This window comes from Rhincodon typus, chromosome 18, assembly GCF_021869965.1.
Source record: "Rhincodon typus isolate 14 chromosome 18, sRhiTyp1.1, whole genome shotgun sequence".
NCBI lineage: Eukaryota > Metazoa > Chordata > Chondrichthyes > Orectolobiformes > Rhincodontidae > Rhincodon > Rhincodon typus.
Genome location: NC_063349.1, coordinates 231,200 through 251,080, shown reverse-complemented (window position 1 = coordinate 251,080; position 19,881 = coordinate 231,200). Strand labels below are relative to the sequence as shown.

Here is a 19,881-nt window from a genome sequence, read left to right as displayed (position 1 = left end):
GTGATAGATATAGGACAGATGTCAGAGGTAGGTTCTTTACTCAGAGAGTAGTAAGGGCGTGGAATGCCCTGCCTGCAAAAGTAGTAGACTCGCCATCTTTAAGGGCATTTAAACGGTCATTGGATAAACATATGGATGATAATGGAATAGTTTAGGTTAGATGGGCTTCAGATTGGTTTCACAGGTCGGCGCAACATCGAGGGCCGAAGGGCCTGTACTGCGCTGTAATGTTCTATGTTCTAAGCAGCATCGTTGGAGCAGGAAGGCTGATGTTTTGGGCCTAGACCCTTCATCGGAAACCTGTTTTACGGTATTTGCTTTGCGTGTGATGCGTGGATCCAGGCTTTCTTCCCTTGGACTTTGACTGCTGCTTGCATGGTTAGCAGGACTTGGTAGGGACCTTCTCACTTGGCACCCAGAGGCTCATTTTGTACTTTCGTCTCACAGACCCAGGCATTTGGGTCTATGTCGTATCCTCCGAGAGGTGGATTCCCCCAAGGCTGCAGTCGCCTGTTGGGAAGCAGAACTGACAGTTGTGGTTAGTTCTTGGCAGTACTTGAGCAAGGAGTCGCTGAGTAAATGACAGTCTGCAGTATGCAAGTCAGTGGCTCTGGGCAGGGGCAAAGGTCCTGGGGAACTTAAGGTTTTATATGAAAGGAAACAGTAAATATGTAGTTCCCCTTCTGTTGGTCACACTGCTAAATGCACATGACTTGTCTGTCTGGATATGGGTGCTGTGATGACCTCGAATGGGCTCAAACCCACTTCTGTTAAGGGTTGTGCAGATGCTGCATAGGCCTAAGGGCAAGGCTTGAGGCCATGGTAAGCCATCCTGATGGTATTTCAAACCTCTGTTTGAGTGTCCTATTGGGCTTCTTTCAACCTGCCCTGAAGATTGAGGGTGGTTGGGGCACTGCAGTTCCCATTTGATTCCTAATAATCTACGGACTTCTGACATACTGCGCCTGTAAGTGGGTACCCTGATCTGAATCAGTTGTGCTAGGCAGTCCCCATTGGGGTATGTAATCCTTACATAAGATCTTAGCGGTATGGTTGGCAGTGGCTCTTTGTGTGGGCGCAGCTTCCGCCCACCTTGAAAATTTATCAACAATTACCAGAACGCCTGAGTAGGGATATGTAGTCGACCTGTGGATGCTGAAATAGGCTGGCTACTTTAATTGAGTCATCTGGGTGGTATGTCCAGGGTTGTTGTTCTGACAGGTCACACATCTGTATACTACCAATTGGGCATATTTCTTAAATCCCTTTCCCCACCAACTTCTCTGGAACCGAGCCATCATTTGGGGAGGCCCTAACTGTTCCCATGAGTGGATTTGCTGTGCCAAACAAGGCAAGTAGAAGTGTGACTGGTTTATGGGTTTCTCTCTGCCTCCAGATCCCATCCCTGCATAACTGGAGCCCATTTTCAACACATGTCCATTTCTCCTCCCAAGAGCACTGCTCCTGTATGGTTTTGAAATCTTGTAATTTATTAACTGCCATTTGCACTGTTGCTAGCAATGGTTCTCGAGGGAAATGGATGAGGCATTCTTGGCCGCTTGATCTGCCAGGGCATTGTCCTGGGCCTGTATGCAGTTCCCTTTAGTATGGGCTTTGCACTTGAGAATTGACCCCCTTAGGGCTGCTGAATAGCATAAGTAAGTCGCAGACTTCATTTCCATTTTTAATGGGTGTTCTGGTTGGTATAAGAAACCCACTTTTCTGCCATAAAGGGCCAAAGTCATGGGCCACTCCAAAAGCATATCTACAGTCTGTGTAAATATTAGCTGTCTTTCCCTCAGCTAGCTTACATGTCTCCGTTAGAGCTCTTAATTCAGCCTGCTGTGCTGATGTACCGGGTGGGAGGCTACCCTGGGCAAGTGTCTCATGTGTTGTTACTGCCACCCAGCTTTACGGATCCCATTTTCCCCAAGGAGGACCTATCCATAAAAAGGATCAGGTCTGGATTCTGCAAGGGTTCCTCAGATGCCCTGGTGGCTTCATCAAGCTGCTGCAATATTTCAAAGCAATCATGTTCACCATGCTCTCCCTCCTCCCCTGGCTTTCATTCAACGAGACAGGCGACAGTGTCGCCAGATTAACAGGACTGGCACGGACAAGGTGAATATTTGAGGCCTCTGAGAGGGCTGTTCAGTGGATCCGCTGGGCAGCAGTAACATAAGATACAAGATTCATGGAGAGCATGGTGTGGACAGTGACGGCATTTGATAACCAACTTTTAAGAACATAGAACAGTACAGCTCCTTCAGCCCATGATGTTGTGCTGATCTATTATCCTACTCCAAGATCAAACTACCCTCCATACTCTACATTTTACTGTCATCCATCTGCCTATCCAACAGTCACTTAAATGTCCTTAATGTAGCTGACTCCACTACCACCGCTGGCTGCGCATTCCATGCACCCACCACTCTCTGTGTAAAGAACCTATCCCTTATATCTCCCCTATACCTTCCTCCAATCACCTTAAAATTATGCCCCCTCGTAATAGTCATTTCTGCCCTGGGAAAAGTCTCTGGCTATCCACTCTCTCTGTGCCTCTTATCATCTTGTACAGCTCTATCAAGTCATCTCTCGTCCTTCTTCACTCCAGTGATGAAAACCCTAGCTCCCTCAACCTTACCTCATAAGATCTGCCCTCCAGTCCAGGCAGCATCCTGGTAAATCTCCTCTGCACCCTCTCTAAAGCTTCCTCATCCGTCCTATAATGAGGCGACCAGAACTGAATACTATATTTCAAGTGTGATCTAACTGGGATTTTATAGAGCTGCAGCATAACCTCGCGGCTCTGAAACTCAATTCCTCTGCCAATGAAAGCCAACACACCGTACGCCGCCTTTACAACCCTATAAACTTGGGTGGCAACTTTGACGGATCTATGGATGTGGACCCCAAGATCCCTCTGTTCCTCCACACTGCCGAGAATCCTGCCATTAACCCTGTATTCTGCTTTCAAATTTGTCCTTCCAAAATGAATCACCTCACATTTTTCAGGGTTAAACTCCATCTGTCACTTCTCAGCCCAGCTCTGCATCCTATCAATGTCCGTTTGTAACTGAGAACAGCCCTCCGCACTATCCACAACTCGACCCACCTTCGTATCGTCTGCGAACTTCCTAATCCACCCTTCCACTCCTTCATCCAAAACATTTGCAAAAATCACAAATAGGAGAGGACCCAGAACAAATCCTTGTGGTACACCAATGAGCCCCAAGTTGAATATTTTCGGCCTACTACCACCCTTTGTCTTCTAAGGGTCAGCCAATTCTGAATCCAATCTACCACATTTCCCCCTATCCCATGCCTCCTTACTTTCTGCATGAGCCTATCATGGGGAAACTTATCAAATGCCTTACTTAAATCCGTGTATACCACATCCACTGCTCTACCTTCATCCACGTGTTTGGTCACCTCTTCAAAGAATTCAGTAAGGTTTGTGAGGCATGATCTACCCCTCACAAATCCATGCTGACCATCATGAATCAAACTGCCTATCCAAGTGATTGTAAATCCTAACTCTCAAAGCCCTTTCCAATAATTTGCCCACCACTGACGTAAGACTAACTGGCCTGTAATTTCCGGGGTTATCCCTATTCCCTTTTTTGAACAAGGGGATGACATTTGCCCCTCTCCAATCTTCCGGCACTATACTCGTGGGCAGTGAGGACGAAAAGATCATCGCCAAAGGCCCTGTGATCTCTTCCCTCACTTTCCATAGAATCCTTGGATAAATCCCATCAGGCCTGGGGGACTTATCTATCTTCAAGTCCCTCAAAATTCCTCGTACATCTTCCTTCCTAAGATCGACCTCCTCTAGCCTACCAGCCTGTTTCACACTGTCCTCCTCTACAACTAGGTCCCTCTCAGTTGTGAAAACTGAAGAAAAATATTCATTAAGGACCTCTCCTATCTCTTTAGGCACCGTGCACAAATTCCCTTTCCAATCCTTGATCGATCCTACCCTTTCTCTGGTCATTCTCTTATTCCTCATGTACGTGTAAAAAGCCTTGGAGTTTTCCTTGATCCTATCTGCCAAGGTTTTCTCATGCCCCCTTATTTCTGTCCTGAGCCCTTTCTTGAGCTCCTTCCTGGGTAACTTGTACCCCTCTAGAGCCTTTTCTGTTCCTTGTTTCCTAAACCTTATATAAGCATCCTTCTTCCTCTTAACCAGTCGTTCGACCTCTCTTGAGAACCAAGGTTCCCTCACTCGACCGCGTCTTCCCTGCCTGCTAGGGACAAACATATCGAGCACACGCAGTATGCATTCCTTAAACAATCTCCACATTTCAATAGTGCTCTTCCCTGACAGCATCTGTTCCCATTTTATGTTACCCAGTTCTTGCCTAACAGAATTATAATTACCCTTCCCCAATTGTAAACCTTATCCTGCTGTATGTACCTATCATTTTCCATGACTATTGTAAAAGTAACAGTTATGATCGCTTTTAAGTTAAGTTCTGTCCTGAATAATTTCACATTTGCAGGAGGAGATTTTCTGTCCCAGATTGATAACCTTCTGCTGTTCCAAGTCGGGCTTTCTTAACCGTTGACTTTGTGACGTCTAGAATGTAAGTGGTCGAGGAGGGTGCGGAGATTTTGTTTGTGTTGTTCCGCTGTGGGGGAGGCCACCAGGATGTCGTCAACATATTGGATAATAGTAGAGCCCATAGGAGGGAGCTCCCGCAGACTTTGCTGTAGACATGTGAAACAGTTGGACTGCTGTGAAAACTCTGGGCCAGGCATGTCCAGGTGAATTGCTGGTGCTGAATAGTAAAGGCAAACCAGGGCTGTACCTTGGGCGAGGGGAACTGACCAAAAATTATTTGCCATTTCGATAACGGAGAAAAATTTGTGGTCCGGTGAGAGGCCATTAAAAATGGTGGAGGGGTCAGCCACAAGTGGAGCTTTGATTTCTATGTTGATCAGCTTTACAGTAGTTGACAGTCAATCACCAGGAGCTGTCGGGTTTCTTAATGGGCCAAACGGGGCTATTAGATGAGCTGTGTGGGTTTTGACAAGGACCCCTTGCTGTTCCAGCTGTTGGATGACTGGGAGAACACCAGCAATAGCTGTTGGGCTGATAGGGTATTGCTTGGTGTGAGGGGAGCGACCCCTGCAAAGGTAATGGGGCATCTGCAAAACGCCACAGTCATTCTTAGATTTAGCCCAGATGGGGTGATCGTGCCATTCTGCAAGGGACAGTTGTCGGATGGACCAGATAACGCAGCCATTGTTAAAACTGATGGATGAGTTTATCCATGTAAGGACACCCTTCCTAGGCAGGCCTGTTGGACTCAGCTGACCCACAATGGGGTAACAATTTCATAACGGCCCAGTCTGACTGGGACAGGTACAGTCTTTGACATGCAGAGTCTGTCACTGCCAGTGCCAACAGCCATTCTAATCTCTCCATCCAAAGGTAAATGAGGTGCTTCAGTCAAAGAGACACATCTCAATTCACGAGACAACAAGGTGCAGGGCTGGATGAACACAGCAGGCCAAGCAGCATCATAGGAGCAGAGAGGCTGACGTTTCGGGTCGAGACCCTTCATCAGAAAAAGCCATGTCAATTGTCAATTCACCCTGTGTCTCGGAGACAATCAATTCTCTATTGCCCTTTTCTGAAGAAGGGTCTAGGCCCGAAACGTCAGCTTTCCTGCTCCTCTGCTGCTTGGCCTGCTGTGTTCATCCAGCTCTACACCTTGTTATCTCAGATTCTCCAGCATCTGCAGTTCCTACTATCTCTGATAGCAGCCATCATTTTGTTTTTCTAAGACTGCACACAGATGGACCAGGGTGGGGCTCTAGCTTTTTGTGACATCCATCAGTTGTTTTAGCTGATCACTGGAGCAGTCTTCAAGGTGCTCCAGCAACGTCAACTGATCCTTCAATGTCAGGGAATTATAACTGGAGTGTTTTTGGACAGTGACACTCCCCTTTGGACGTCTTGCCTTCTGTCTGCAATTTGTCCCCCAGTGGCCATAACGGCCGCATTTAAAGCAGCATCCAGGGTATTTATCAGGATTATTCTCAGGCTTAGGGGAGAGTGCTGCCACTTGCGTAACACGCAATTTGCATTCCATATCCCTTTCCAAGCAACTGGCTTTGTTAATCAAGAAGGCTAAATCATATCTGGACTCATATACTCCCAGTCTCAAGGTTGTAGTTTAAGCGTTTTGGCAAGTTTGGGTTTCAAGGCTGCTTTGAGGGGACAATGGGCTTGCCCTCAGGCAGACAGTCACGGAAGGCTTCCCATCCCATTATCCAACTCTTGGCCATTTTGTCCCAGCCTGTCCTTTACCTTTTTAAGAAGTCTTGCTCCAGCAGTGGAGCCTACCATGGCTGTAAGAATTTGGACCCCATCTAATGGATGGAGATAGTAAGTGTTTTAGAGTTTCTCCAATCGTGACCAGGTCTTGTGTCCTCTCTTTCTCGGTGGCAGTTCTTTACACCATCATTCGACCAATTTGGGGTTGGGTGGTTCATGGAGAGCCCATTTCCTAAAAATCATACTGGGTTTTGCCTGTTGGTTTGCCATCTGCATCAATACAAGTTTCCTTACAGCCTTTAGTCTGCTCATATCAAGCCGGTCACGTCCTCTTCGGAGTTGGACTCTGAAAGGGGACCTAATGGGGTGCTGGGTCCGCTTGGGGAACGATTATAGGGTGGAGGTCTGCAAATAAGTCCAGAATATGGTCCTCCACCTGATTTAAGGTGTTCAATTTCCTTTTGTGTTTTTGTCAGTTCTTTGGTAGTTTTTAATTCACTACAGACATTGACCAATTGATCTCTAAGGCTGTTATTTTCTCTATCATGATTTAATTTATTGATGATTTCCTGTCTTTGTTGAATGATACATGGGGACAAAGGGATTCATTTTTTTTTATCCATGAGTCGGGTTGTTTGTCCCCTGACTCATTTTATATCGTCCAGAGACCCATTGGTTCCATGGAGGTTTCATATTTCTTTGAGATTTCCTTTTAAGGTTGAAGAGAGGTTGAATTGTTATTTGATATATTCCTTTAGTTTCTGTAAAAGCTCCCTTTCAATATGTCTACCAGTGCTTCCACGCCTTTTACTGTTGTTAGTAGTTTCTCAGCTGTTATTACCACTGTTTTCTGTGACTCGGCTATGAACTCCGATTATTTCTATCAGATTACCGATAGGGTAATTCCCTTTAAGTAGAGTTCACTGGGAATAGATTTGTATTCTATTTCTGATCACGTTGGACGGGACTTTCCAAAGAAAGGGAAAAAAGGGTCTGGCCTTCAAGCCTGGACTTTTAGAAGAGGACTTCTTACTTCAATGTAGAGTGAAGCACGACTGTGGAAAGCGGACGCGTTTCTGTGATCCTGATGACTACACCAAGTTGTTGGGGTTCTTCTTGTCACGCAAACCAGAGTGAGAGACAGAGACACGGTAAAATGGCCTTCAGTTGTCTTTATTCAGAGAACTTGCTGTTATGTCTTTGAGCGTAGGCTATTGCAGTGAGTAGACGTGGCCTTCTTATAGAATATGGAACAGATACTTGTGTATGCAGCATTCTTAGTCATCGGTTGCTTAATATGATCAACAGATATCTTTTTTACAAAGTATTGAGCTTATTGTAGTTCTCTTAGACAGTTAGCATCTGTCTCCCTGACATGTTTTCTGTTTGGTTTTTGCTCTATTGGGACAAGTACTTTGACCTGTAAAGCACTCAAAGCTGACCTTTGTAGTTACCTGTGATTGTTCAGTGAAGTGGTTTACATCATGTGAGACTAATCTGCAGATACCTCTCGTTAAAGGCTGAAGTTAAAAAGTCACAAAGGTAATCAGTTTCCCCTCTATGATGCCAAACTACTATTGTTGCCCTGTGAGTAATCATTAAAGACTTTAACTCTGACCTTATTAAATCCACTTTAACCCTTTCCTGCTTTGTTGGATTTCACTGAACCCCACAGAGATGACATTGTTTTATCTGCACTTGATACAATCTCTAGTCTACTACAATCGCTGCTCACAATGTGGTCTCTGCCACATAGGGGAAATGAAGCATAGACTGGGTGACCACTTTGCAGAACACCCATGTTCTGTCTGCAGAGGGAAAAAAATGATCCTGAACTTCCAGTTGCCTGCCATTTGCTCTCTGGTCAACATCTGTCTCAGGCTTGCTGTAGTGTTTTAGCGCAGCTCAATGCAAGCTGGAAGAACAGTGCCTCTCTTTCTATTAGGGAACTTTACAGCCTTCTGGATTCTATGGAGTTCAACAGTTTTACAGCTTGAGGTACCTTCTCCATGTCCTTACCCCAATCCTCTCACACCAGGCCTTGTTCCTGTATGGTCTGCTATTACACACAACCCATTGTTAGCTATTAATTTATCCCCCCGTTAGCTATTCATTTTCCTAGGCTGACCCACTTCGTTGTCTGACCAACTGTTCTTCTCTCTCTTTTTGGGCTGTATTTCCATGTTTCCTCCTTACCCCTCCCCTTACCCTATCTTCTGCATAAGAACCAACTTTTTCCTAGCTACCATCAATATGGAAGAGTCACTGGACCCAAACCATTAAATTTTGATTTCTATCCACATCCACTGCCAGACCTAAGCTTTTTCCAGCAAATTCTGTTTTTGTTTGATATGTTGTGATTTGCTTAAATAAATGCTGATTGGAACCTGCTGCTGTTCCAGACCAGTCATGTTATGCTGAGTGACCGAGGCGCATCGCGATTTGCTAAAACAGTGGGGTTTCCAGAAGTCCCAATGGAGTCTTTGATTACAGAACGTTCGAGGAAACGGTGGCAGCAAAACCTCCAAGCAGCTTCCTCCCCGGTGGATTCACAGATGTAAATGCATTTAATTCAAACATACTTTGTTTATTAACCTATATTTTGGACAGAATCCTGCGTAACTACTTTTATTGACTTCAGTTTCATTATGGTTATGGGGTTTTAGTATGGGCTCGTTTAATATCAATTAGCCTTTTACAATATGGCACTTGTTTGAATCGAATTCCCTACTACCTTTTCTGTTTTAGTGTAGTATGTGGGGCTGGAGTTTAGTATGATTTTCTGTATGCCTGTTTCTGCAGAATCTGAGCAGAAATGTATAAAGAAGCAGTAGCCTGGGTTGTGGCCAAAACTACTTTTGCACTTGGATGTTTTACATTGGCCCTCCATTTGCCTAAAGCAGTCACATTCACAACAGTATTTATCACATTGTGCAGGAATCCTCAGGAATCACCCAGTCATGTGATAGAGTTAATCACCTATGCTTGCAGTAGCCAGCAGTCAATTAAGTTTGCTATTGCTACGTTCAAGTTTAGTCAGCTCCAGATTTGAGTTGATTGCTGTTCACAGGCCTGTGTAAGAAGGGCAGATCAACGTAGTCCATCGAAGCTAATTGAAATGAAAGGTCAGGAGCAGTAAATCAATACAAAAAAGAGCAGTTTCAATCAATGTTTTATTTACTGACATTGTCTTCGCAGTGTTGGAGAATATCCTATTCGAACCATGAATTGATTCCTGTTATGCTGCTTAATTGTGCTTACTTATGAAAGATTTTATGTTTGATCTTATGTTACCAAGGCTGTGCAGAAACTTGAGCATAACTTCAGTACACGTTGCGCTAATTTCATGCCCTGAAGTTTGATTTCAGCTGCTGAAATATAATTATTGGAGCACTAACACTTGCTTCAGTTCAAGTGGACAAGTAAAAGTCATTTTAACCTAGCTGCCATGCTTAATTGGTTAAAATAACTAATGCTGAAGGGAGCTGCTCTGATAGTTTATATGGTATGATTTCTAATCTCTTAAGCTTCTCCTTTGGCTTACGTAGTGATCATGGGACAATTGGTGCTGTTGCATTAGACTGTTTTGGGAACGTGGCCTGTGCCACCTCCACTGGAGGCCTAACCAACACCTTAATTGGCCGGATTGGTGATACCCCCTGCATAGGTAAGCAATTCTTTTGTTTCTTGCATGCCGTTCTAACTTTTCTGCCTTCATATGCTGTATACATGCAGTCACAGAGTAAGAGAAAACAACTTCCATTCACTTGAGGGTGGGGATAAGGGGAAGCTGGGGGGGCTTGAGGAGGAGTGGGGGAGATGTGGATGTCAAGGAGCTGGTGGAAGCAGAGGAAATTGAAGGGTTGGTGAATGGGAGAAGCATAGGGAATGGGGCTGAATTCTGTCTGGGGGAAAAGGTAAATAAAGATTGAGGAGAGGGACACTTTGAGGTAAGTATTATGTGGAACCAAACTACCTTTTATCAACTATCATTTTTCTATCAAATACATCCACTGGTCGTTCATCCTGCTCTCAGTGGAACCAGTTTCTTTTTCCATAAATAGTTTTGAACACCTCAATCAAATCTTTGCTTCACCTAGTCTGCCGTAAGACGAATATTCCCAGCTTCTCTTATCTCCAACTATTCTTTTGTAGTCCTTTATCCTCAATACCATTTCAGTAAATCCTCTTGTGCTTTGCCGTTCTTCCTAAATTGTTATGCAGCAGTGAGTAGAGTTCTTTGACTGAGACCTAACCAAGATTTTTCCAAATCTGGAGAAAATCTTCGTTTTGTTCTATTCTTGCATCTGTTCACTCCATCATAAGCAATTTGCTGATGACCATACAATGTTAAGCACCATTTGCAGCTCCTCCTTGTCCAAATGCAGCAAGACTTGGTCAATATCCAGATTCGGGCTGGCAAGTGGCAAGTAAAATTGGTGCCACATGTGTCAGGCAGTGACCATCACTGACAAGTGGGAATCTAACCATCGTCCCTTGACATCACTATCACTGGTCCTCTTACTGTCAACATCCTGGGGTTTACTATGGACTAGAAACTGAACTGGACTAGCCATATAAATATGGCTACAAAGGCAGAATAGGAATCTTGCAGTCAGTAACTTGCTTCCTGAATCCTCAAAGCCAGTATCTTCAAGGCTGAATTCAGGAGTGTGATGGAATACTGCACGCTGCTCTGGATCAGTGCAGCTCAAACAACACCAAAGAAACTTGACATTGTCCAAGACCAAGCAGCCTGCTTGATTGGCACTACATCCACAAACATTCACTCCAACCACCTCCGATGCTCAGTAGCAGCAGTGTGAACTATCTACAAGATGCACAGCAGAAATTCATGAAGGCTCCTTAAACAGCAGTTTCCAAACTCATGATCACTTCTTTCTAGAAGGATAAGAGCAACTGATACATGCAAGCAGCATGGTGCCTCAGTGGTTAGCATTGCTGCCTCTCAGCGCTAAGGACCTGGGTTCAATTCTAGCCTCTGGTGATTGTGTGTGTGTATGGAGTTTGCATATTCTCCATGTGTCTGCATGGGTTTCCTCTCACAGTCCAAAGATGTTTAGTCTAGGTGAATTGGCCATGGGAAGTGCATTGTAACAGGGATCAGGTATGGGGTTGGGTCTGGGTGGGTTTCTCTTCGATGGGTTGGTGTGGACTCGAAGGTCCGAATGGCATGTTTCCACACCATAGGGATTCTATGATTCAAGTCACTTATCCTGTTTTGGAAATATCATAGTGTTCCCTCGTTATCGCTGGGTCAAAATCCTGGAATTCCCCCTCTAATGGCCTTGTAGGTGCAGCTGCAGTCTGTGTTGGAGATAGACATGTGTTACAAGGCATCTCACCATCTTCTCAAAAGCAACTAGGGAGTAAATGCTCTCCCAGCCAATGACACCTAGATGCTATGAATAAATGAAACAAAACTTGAAACGTCAAGTATCCCGTATTTCTTTTAGAACAGTCTTTGTCTTGCCTTCGAAGACATTTTTTGTGGAACTGACATATCATCTTTCCTTCCCCTTCCCCACCTTCAAATCGTACCATTTATTTTTGTACCATTCATACAGTGTAAGAAATAGGAGCAGGAGGAGCCTGTTCAGCCCTTTGGATCCACACTGTAGGGTTCTATGGATTACATGCTCAGCCTACTTAATCCTTAGTCGTTGGTCAATCCCTCCACCCTGGAAATTTTGTTTCCAGGTCCATGGTTGCATTCTTGTCGGTCTTCCCACCAAAATGTACATATTTGACTATACTAGGTTTAATGGGGTAGTTTCACCAGCCTGTCTTTGACCATGTGTCTCTCCATTTTTGTTAGTGTCTCTGACTGTCTGTCAACATTAGTCTTTCTCTGACTGCTCTTCTCTCAATTTCACCAGTCTGTCTCTGACCATGTCTGTAAATTTCACTAGCCTGTAAAATTTGTTCCAGTTCTGTTCACTGAATACAGCAAATAATCTGGAATTATCTTAGCCATATCACTGAATATCATACATGTTTATCTTTTGATCCACATTTTTAAGCCCATTCAGAATCCCCTTGCACAGCAGATGATGACGTCCGGCCTCCCGGTCAGAGGCAAAAGCAAAATTGTGCAGATCCTGTAAATGATATAATTCCTACAGTGTGGAAAGAGACCGTTCAGCCCATCAAGTCTGCACCAACCCTCCAAAGATGATCCGACACATTCCTGTAACCCCGCATTTACCATGATCAATCAATCGTGCACATCTTGGGACTGTGGAACGAAACTGGAGCACCTGACACAAATCTAAGTCCCATGCGCTGAGGCAAAAGGACTAACCACTGAGCCACTGTGCTGCCTAAATCTAAAATAATCAAATACGCCAGCATGTGTGGAGGCAGAGGCAGAATTTATTACTGTTCATGATCTTTCTTCAGAATTACATTTCTGTCTCTAGAGATGTGGTTTGATATATTCGCAGACTGTGGTTTGAACTCTAACTGTATGTGAAAGGGAACAGCTCAGAGCTGTTCTCAGTCAGGATTCTCACTTGGAATTTGGAGTTGCTGGTGTTGGACTGGGGTGGACAAGATCAGAAATCACTAAACCAGGTTATAGTCCATCAGGTTTATTCGAAAACACAAGTTTTCGGAGCCTCGCTGCTCCTCCAGGTGTTAGTGAGGTGGTATCGGATGCAGAATTCATAAGTAAAAGATCAAAGGGTCACACCACTGATGATGCATTAAACAAACCTAAAATGCTGTTAAATCTTTAATCGCAGATTTTATTTAATTGATTTTAATTGATTAATACATATATGTAAATTCCCTAAATACTTTCAAGTCGCTGCCCTGAGAGAATTAAAGGTTTTACCAGTGTAAAGAAGGTGACATTTCAGGTCAGACAATGCATGTTAGGTGTAAGGCCTTGTTTAGAATCGGTTTGTATTTTGGTTTGGAGTCAGACTGTTTTATTTCTAAAGTAGGAATTTATAAAACACCACGTTGTCTATAAATTGTGCCTTTTGAACAAAATAGAATGTATCTGTAAATACAAGTTCACCCCATTTTGTGTATGTGCGTATGCACGCATGGTGAGGGAGTGTATTTCAGAGGGCATAACTGCTTTGTGATTCGGTGCATTGGTACGTTTTGCAGATTGCTGAACCATTCAGGATCAGATGAGTTGCAGAAACTGTTGGTGTGGTGTTATTGTATGTCTTGCGCATAGCAAACAGATCAACTCCTCCACCCTCCTGGTCATCTCTCAATGATTAATTCATGGAATTTCTTTTAATGAAGTATTTGAGACCTTATGCTACCAGTTTTATATTGTAATTTTTTTCTGCAGGAAGTGGAAGCTATGCTGATAACCTGAGTGGTGCAGTCTCTGCCACAGGAAAAGGAGAGGCAATTATGAAGATTACCCTAGCCAGACTGATTGTTTTTTACCTGGAACAAGGTAGTCCATGTTTTTATACTATCAAGTGATTGACTGCACTGACTCAATACATGACAAGACGCTAACCATGAAATCACATCCTTGGGCTGATTTTAAGATTTTGATCCTTTAAATTGTCAAGATGACAAAAAAGGTCCAGTTGCTCCTTTTCATGTTTTTGATTTGGTTTATTATTCTCACATGTACTGAAATACAGTGAAAAAGTATTGTTTTGTGTGTTGTCCAGGCAAATCATACCTTATGTGTACACCAGGGTAGTGGAACACAATGCAGAATATAGTGTTACAGCTACAGAGAAGGTGCAGAGAAACATTAATTTTGCATATATGAATGTCGGTTCAAAAATCTGTTAACAGCGGGGTAGAAGCTGTCACTCTAGTCTGTGTGCCATTGAAGTCTGGCCACAATATTCCGAATGAGCTCTCAAGTAGTAATAGCGAAATGATGATATTAACTTCATGTTTTTCTACATGGATGATATGTGATCTAAGTGTTTCCATTATTTTCTGTTTAGGCTTTAATGAGACCTCAACTTTACACAGTAAGCTTCTTACTGTGGTTCTAATATTGTACTGAATTCCAGTCCATTCCTGAGCCCTGTTAACTTCAGCTACAACCTGTACACTATGTGCAAGAAATTTTAGTCAATTAACGTTGTTAAATCTTCGTCCCATGTAACAGCAAGCCTGCCCCCACTGCAGCTGTCCTCTGTCTTTTCTTTTAAATTCATTCTCAGGATGAAGGCGTCGTTGGCTAGGTCAGCATTTATTACCCATCCCTAATTGCCCAGAGGGCAGTTAAGAGTCAACCATTTTGCTGTGGATCTAGAGTCACATGTAGTCCAGACCAGGTAAGCATGGCAGTTTCCTTCTGTTAAGGGCATTAGTGAACCAGATGGGTTTTTTCTACCAATCGTCAATGGATTTGTGGTCGTCATTAGACTCTTCATTCCAGACTTTTATTGAATTCCAATTCCACCATCTGCCATGGCAGGATTCGAACCAGAACATCAGTTGGGTTTCTGGATTAATAATCCAGTGATAATTCCACTAGGCCATCACCTCCCCATAATATCTACTATTTGTTTAGCCCTGAGTGAATACAGAAAGACCCCAAGTCAACTTCCTAGTTCTCTGCCAATGTAATTGCAACCTGTTTTTCTCTTCTAGAGCCTATATTGACCGTACAATTTGATATCATCCAGAGGTTTAATTGCTATGCATCTTTGTCCTCCTCCATATCAGTGATGAATATCAGTAAGCAGGAGGGGTCTCTGTCAGAACCATTGCAAAGCTATTGCCTTTAAAATTGCCAAAGCCCCTTATCCAATTTGTGATCTGTGGAACTATCTTCCCCCTTCCATAACTTCTGTGCACAGTGCCTCATGAGCCTTTTATCAAAAGCTTATTGGAAATCCGAGATAGTGATGGCTTGAACCGCCATTAAAGTATCATCTTTAAAACCCTAGATTTGGATTGTTTTCTAGAACTGTTGAGTATCCTGACTAGCCCACAGCATTCCAGATGATCACTTCTAGCATCTCTTTGATACATATTAAATTTCACCATGAAGATAAACTGGCCTCTGGTGTTGTTCTCAAGATTGATTTAAAGTTAATTTTCTGGCAGTAGTGACATCAGAAATATTATAGCACAAATAGGCTGACTTCAAAGTGTCTCCTCTTGAGATCCCCATCATTACAGACAACAGTGTTTCGCTGACCACTGATTGCATTGGTCATTTATAAAGCTATGACGCTTGATGACATCTCAGCTGAAGAACTATAGACGAAGCTGAAGTGAACTTCAGAAATAGCTCCGCCTTTAGCCATGCTGGTGCAATACAATACAGCATCAGCTTCAATCTAACAAAGCGTAAAACGTAGGGCAGATGTTTCCCCTTGAGGGACAATCTAGAACAAGAGGTTATATAAAGGGTGGTAGTTTTAAAACAGATGAGGAATTACTTCTGTCAGAGGATTGTGAATCTCTGGAATTTATTCCAAATGTGGCCTTACCAATGTCTTGTACAGAGTCATGCAGCACATAAACAGACCCTTCGGTCCAACCAGTCCATGCTGGCCATAATCCCAAACTAAACTAGTCCCAACTACCTGTGCGTGGCCCATATCTCTCCAAACGCTACTGTACTTATCTAAATGTCTTTTAAATGTAACAGTATGCACTTCCACTACTTCCTCTGGAGGTTCCTTCCACACGCAAACTGCTATGTTTTTATAAAAAATTCCCCTTGTCCTCTTTTAAAATCTTTCTCCTCTCTCCTTAAAAATATGCATCCTAATCTTGAAATCCCCCACCCTAGGGGAAAAGACATTTTGCAATTCTCTTTATCTACACCCCTCATTCTTTTATAAACCTGTAGAAGGTCAACTGACAATATCCTACATGAAAGTCCCAGCCTCTCATAAGTCAAATTTTCCATTCCTGGCAACATCCTGCAAATCTCTTCTAAACCCTGCCTAGCTTAATATCCTTTCTATAACAGGGAGATCAGAACTGTCCACTGTACACCAATCTTGGTGTCATCTGCAAACTTACTAACCATACCTCCTATATTCACATCCAAGTCATTTATGTAAATGACAAACCAGAGGACCCAGCACACATTCCTGTGTAACACTGGTGGTCATAGCCCTCCAGTCCAAAAAAAACCCTCTACCATCACTGACTCCTGCCGCTAAGCCAATTGGCAAGCTCACTCTGAACCCCATGTGATCTAACTTTACTAATTCGTCTACCATGTGGAACCTCATAAAAAGTCCAAGTAAACAATGCCTTTGTCAATCTTCTGGCATACTTCCTCCAAAAAAAAACTCAATTGGGTTTGTGAGACACTATTTCCCTTGCCCAAAACTATGCTGACTATTGACACTGAACCTTGCCTCTCCAAATGCATATAAATCTAATGTTTTATCACCTGAAAAAAAAAAAGGCCTAATGGTATCATCGGTGGACTGTTAATCCAGAGACCCAGATAATGTTCTGGGGACCAGGGTTCAAATCCTGCCTCGGCAGATGGTAGAATTTGAATTCAATGAAATCTGGAATTATGAATCTACTGATGACCATGAATCCATTGTCAATTGTCGGGAAAAACCCATCTGGTTCACAAATGTCGTTTAGGGAAGGAAATTGCCATCCTTACCTGGTCTACATGTGGCTCCAGACCCACAGCAGTCTGATAGAGGTGTAAGATAGAATGGACAGCCAGAGACTAGGGTGGAGGTATCTATTACGAGGGGGCATAGTTTTAAAATGAGTTTAGGGAGATATAGGGGAGACGTCAGAGGTAGGTTCTTTAGTCAGAGAGTGGTACGGGCGTGGAATGCATTGCCGGAGAGGGTAGTGGAGTCGGCCTCATTAGGGGCATTTAAACGGCTATTAGGCATATGGATGAGGGGTGGAAGTTAGATAGACCTTAGGTTTAGGGTAAAAGTTCGGCGCAACGTTGTGGGCCGAAGGGCCTGTACTGTGCTGTACTATGTTCAATGTGGTTGACGCTTAACTGCCCTCTGGGCAGTTAGGGATGGGCAATAAATGCTGCCTAGCCAGCGACGCCCTCATCCCATGAATGAATTTTTTAAAAAAATTGCCCACAACAGAGTCAGACTCTCACCTGTGGTTCCCAGGCTTCTCCTTGCATCCCTTCATAAGGGCACAACATTAGCCACTCTCCTGTCATTCAGCACCTCACCCATATTGGGTGAAACTATGCCACGTTCTTTGCAGCCTTCAACATGTCATCGATGACAGCGAACATCTCACCAAGATCACCCCTATGCCTCTACTTCTCACCTTCAAATAACCATCAAACCTTAAACAGGCCATCGTCCGCAGCAAACTACCCAGCCTTCAGGACAACATTGACCATGACCCCACACAACCCTGCCATGGCAGCCTCTACAAGACAGGCCTGATCATTGACATGGATACTACTATCACACATGGGATCACCATCCAAATCGTTTATAGAAATGACAAACAACGATGGACCCAGCACTAATCCTTATGGCACACTTGTCCCAGGTCTCCAGTCTGAACAATAATGCTCTACCATCACTGTCACCTGCAGTCAAGCCAATTCTGTATCCATTTGGTTGGGTTCCCTGAGTTCCCATGTGATCTAACCTTACTAACCAGTCTACCATGCCAAACCTTGAAGGTCTTGCTGAAGCCTGTGAAAGGTAGTCTACTGTCTTCATCTTTCTTCTAGGTCGCCTCTTCAAACAATTAAATCAAATTTGTGTGGCATGATTTCCTATGCACAATGCCATGCTGACTATCCCTAATCAATCCTTGCCTTTCCAAATGCATGTAAATCCTGGCTGTCAGAATCCTCTCCAACAACTTATCCAGACTTGCTGTCTGTTGTTTCATGGCTTTTCCTTGGTGCCTTTCCTGAATAATGGCACAATATTAGTCACCCTCTAGTTTTCTGGCACCTTACCTATGGCCGTCGATGATACAAATGCTAGAGGCCTGGCAGTTTCTTCCCTAGCTTGCCACAAAGTTGTGGAATACACTTGATCGGGACCTGGGGATGTATCTATTTTTGTGTTTTCGACCACCAGCAGCACCTCTTCTATAATGTGTACTCTTTTCAAAGAGGTTCCTAGTTTCCATATCTTCCTCCATGGTAAATACTGACAAGAAATATTTGTTTAGGATTTTGCCCATTTCCTGTGGTTCCACATGTAGCTGGCCTTGTTCATGTTTAAATGGCCCTATTCTCTACCTAGTTACTCTTTTGCCCTTTAATAACTTGCAGAATCTTTTTGGATTCTCCTTTACCCTATCTGCCAAAACCATGCATCTTCTTTTGCCTTTTCACTCTCCTGATTTCCCTCTTAAGTTTCCCCCCTACACCTCAAGGGATTCACTTGATCCTTTTCCTTAACCAGAGCCTCAATATCGTTAGTCATCCAGTATTCCCTACTCCTGCCAGCCTTGCCCTTTATGCTAAACAGAATGCTGGCCCTGAACTCTTATTACCTTGCTTTTGAAAGCCTCCCACTTGCCAAACATCCCCTCAGCTCCCCTAATCAACTTTTGAAAGTTTCTGTTGAAGACCATCAAAATTGGCCTTGCCCCAATTTAGAACTTTAACTTGTGAACCAGATCTATCCTTTTCCATAAATATTTTGGTACTAATAGAATTATGATTACTGATTCCCAAGTTCTTCAACGCTAACACCTCACTTGCCCTGCCTTTTGGAGGTTGTTTTGCCTGATCTTTAGTAGGGCTATTACACATTGATTGGGAGTTTTCCTGAACACAGTTCAAACATTTCTCCCTATCCAAGCTTTTAACACTATGGCAGTTCCAGTCTATGTTTGAAAAGTTTACAATCCCCTACTATTATAAGCCTATTATTCTTATAGCTATCTGTGATCTCCCTACATATCTGCTCCTCAATTTTCTGCTGATTATTGGTGGGGCCTATAGTGTAATCTCAAAGTGATCGCTCCCTTCTTATTTTTCAGTTCCACCCATGTACCTTCAATGGCCGATCTCTCAGGAATATCCTGTCATAGTACTGCCATGATATTTTCCCTAATCAAAAGTGCCACCACCCCCTGCTTTTCTTGGCTCCCCTTCTATCCATCCTCTAGCAACTGTACTCCAGAACATTAAGCTGCTAGACTTGTCCATCCCCCAGAAGCATGGTATCCCAGTCCCGTGTTCCTGTCCATTCCGTAAGTTCATTTGCCTTACCTCTCAGGCCTCTTGTGTTGAAATAAATGCAGTTCAATTAATCAGGAAACCTCATTCCTGCGGTGCTCTTGTCTGTTTAACTTCTGTACTAGCATCAATTTTCTCTCTCGCCTCACCACTACGTAGGTACACCCCCCGCCAGCGCAGTTTAAACCCTCCCACGTAGCTCATAAATAGCATGACAATTACAGCTGGTCCGAGACTGAGTACTCTGAAGCAAGTATCTCACCACCTGATAAAAGCAAAATACTGCAGATGCTGGAGATTTAGAATAACAGGAGGTGATGGAGAATTCAACATTTACAGAGAAACAGTTCATGGTTCGAGTCCAGTAATACTCTTAAGAACTTATACTCTTCTGAAGAAGTCATATTGGACTCAAAACATCAACTATCTTTCTCTACACAGA

The 19,881-nt window shown here is 43.5% G+C and overlaps 1 protein-coding gene across 1 annotated transcript in view; it reads left to right on the top strand.

Annotated features, from left to right (window-relative positions):
- Window positions 1–14,492, top strand: part of asrgl1 (asparaginase and isoaspartyl peptidase 1) — a 43,664-nt gene extending 29,172 nt beyond the window's left edge. Inside the window, exons 4-7 of the mRNA XM_048607726.1 lie at window positions 8,692–8,846; window positions 9,838–9,956; window positions 13,626–13,736; window positions 14,473–14,492. Of these exons, the coding sequence (XP_048463683.1) occupies window positions 8,692–8,846; window positions 9,838–9,956; window positions 13,626–13,736; window positions 14,473–14,477 (390 nt within the window). The 3' untranslated portion in view covers window positions 14,478–14,492. The remainder of the gene's footprint in view (window positions 1–8,691; window positions 8,847–9,837; window positions 9,957–13,625; window positions 13,737–14,472) is intronic.
- Window positions 14,493–19,881: the final 5,389 nt, after the last annotated feature.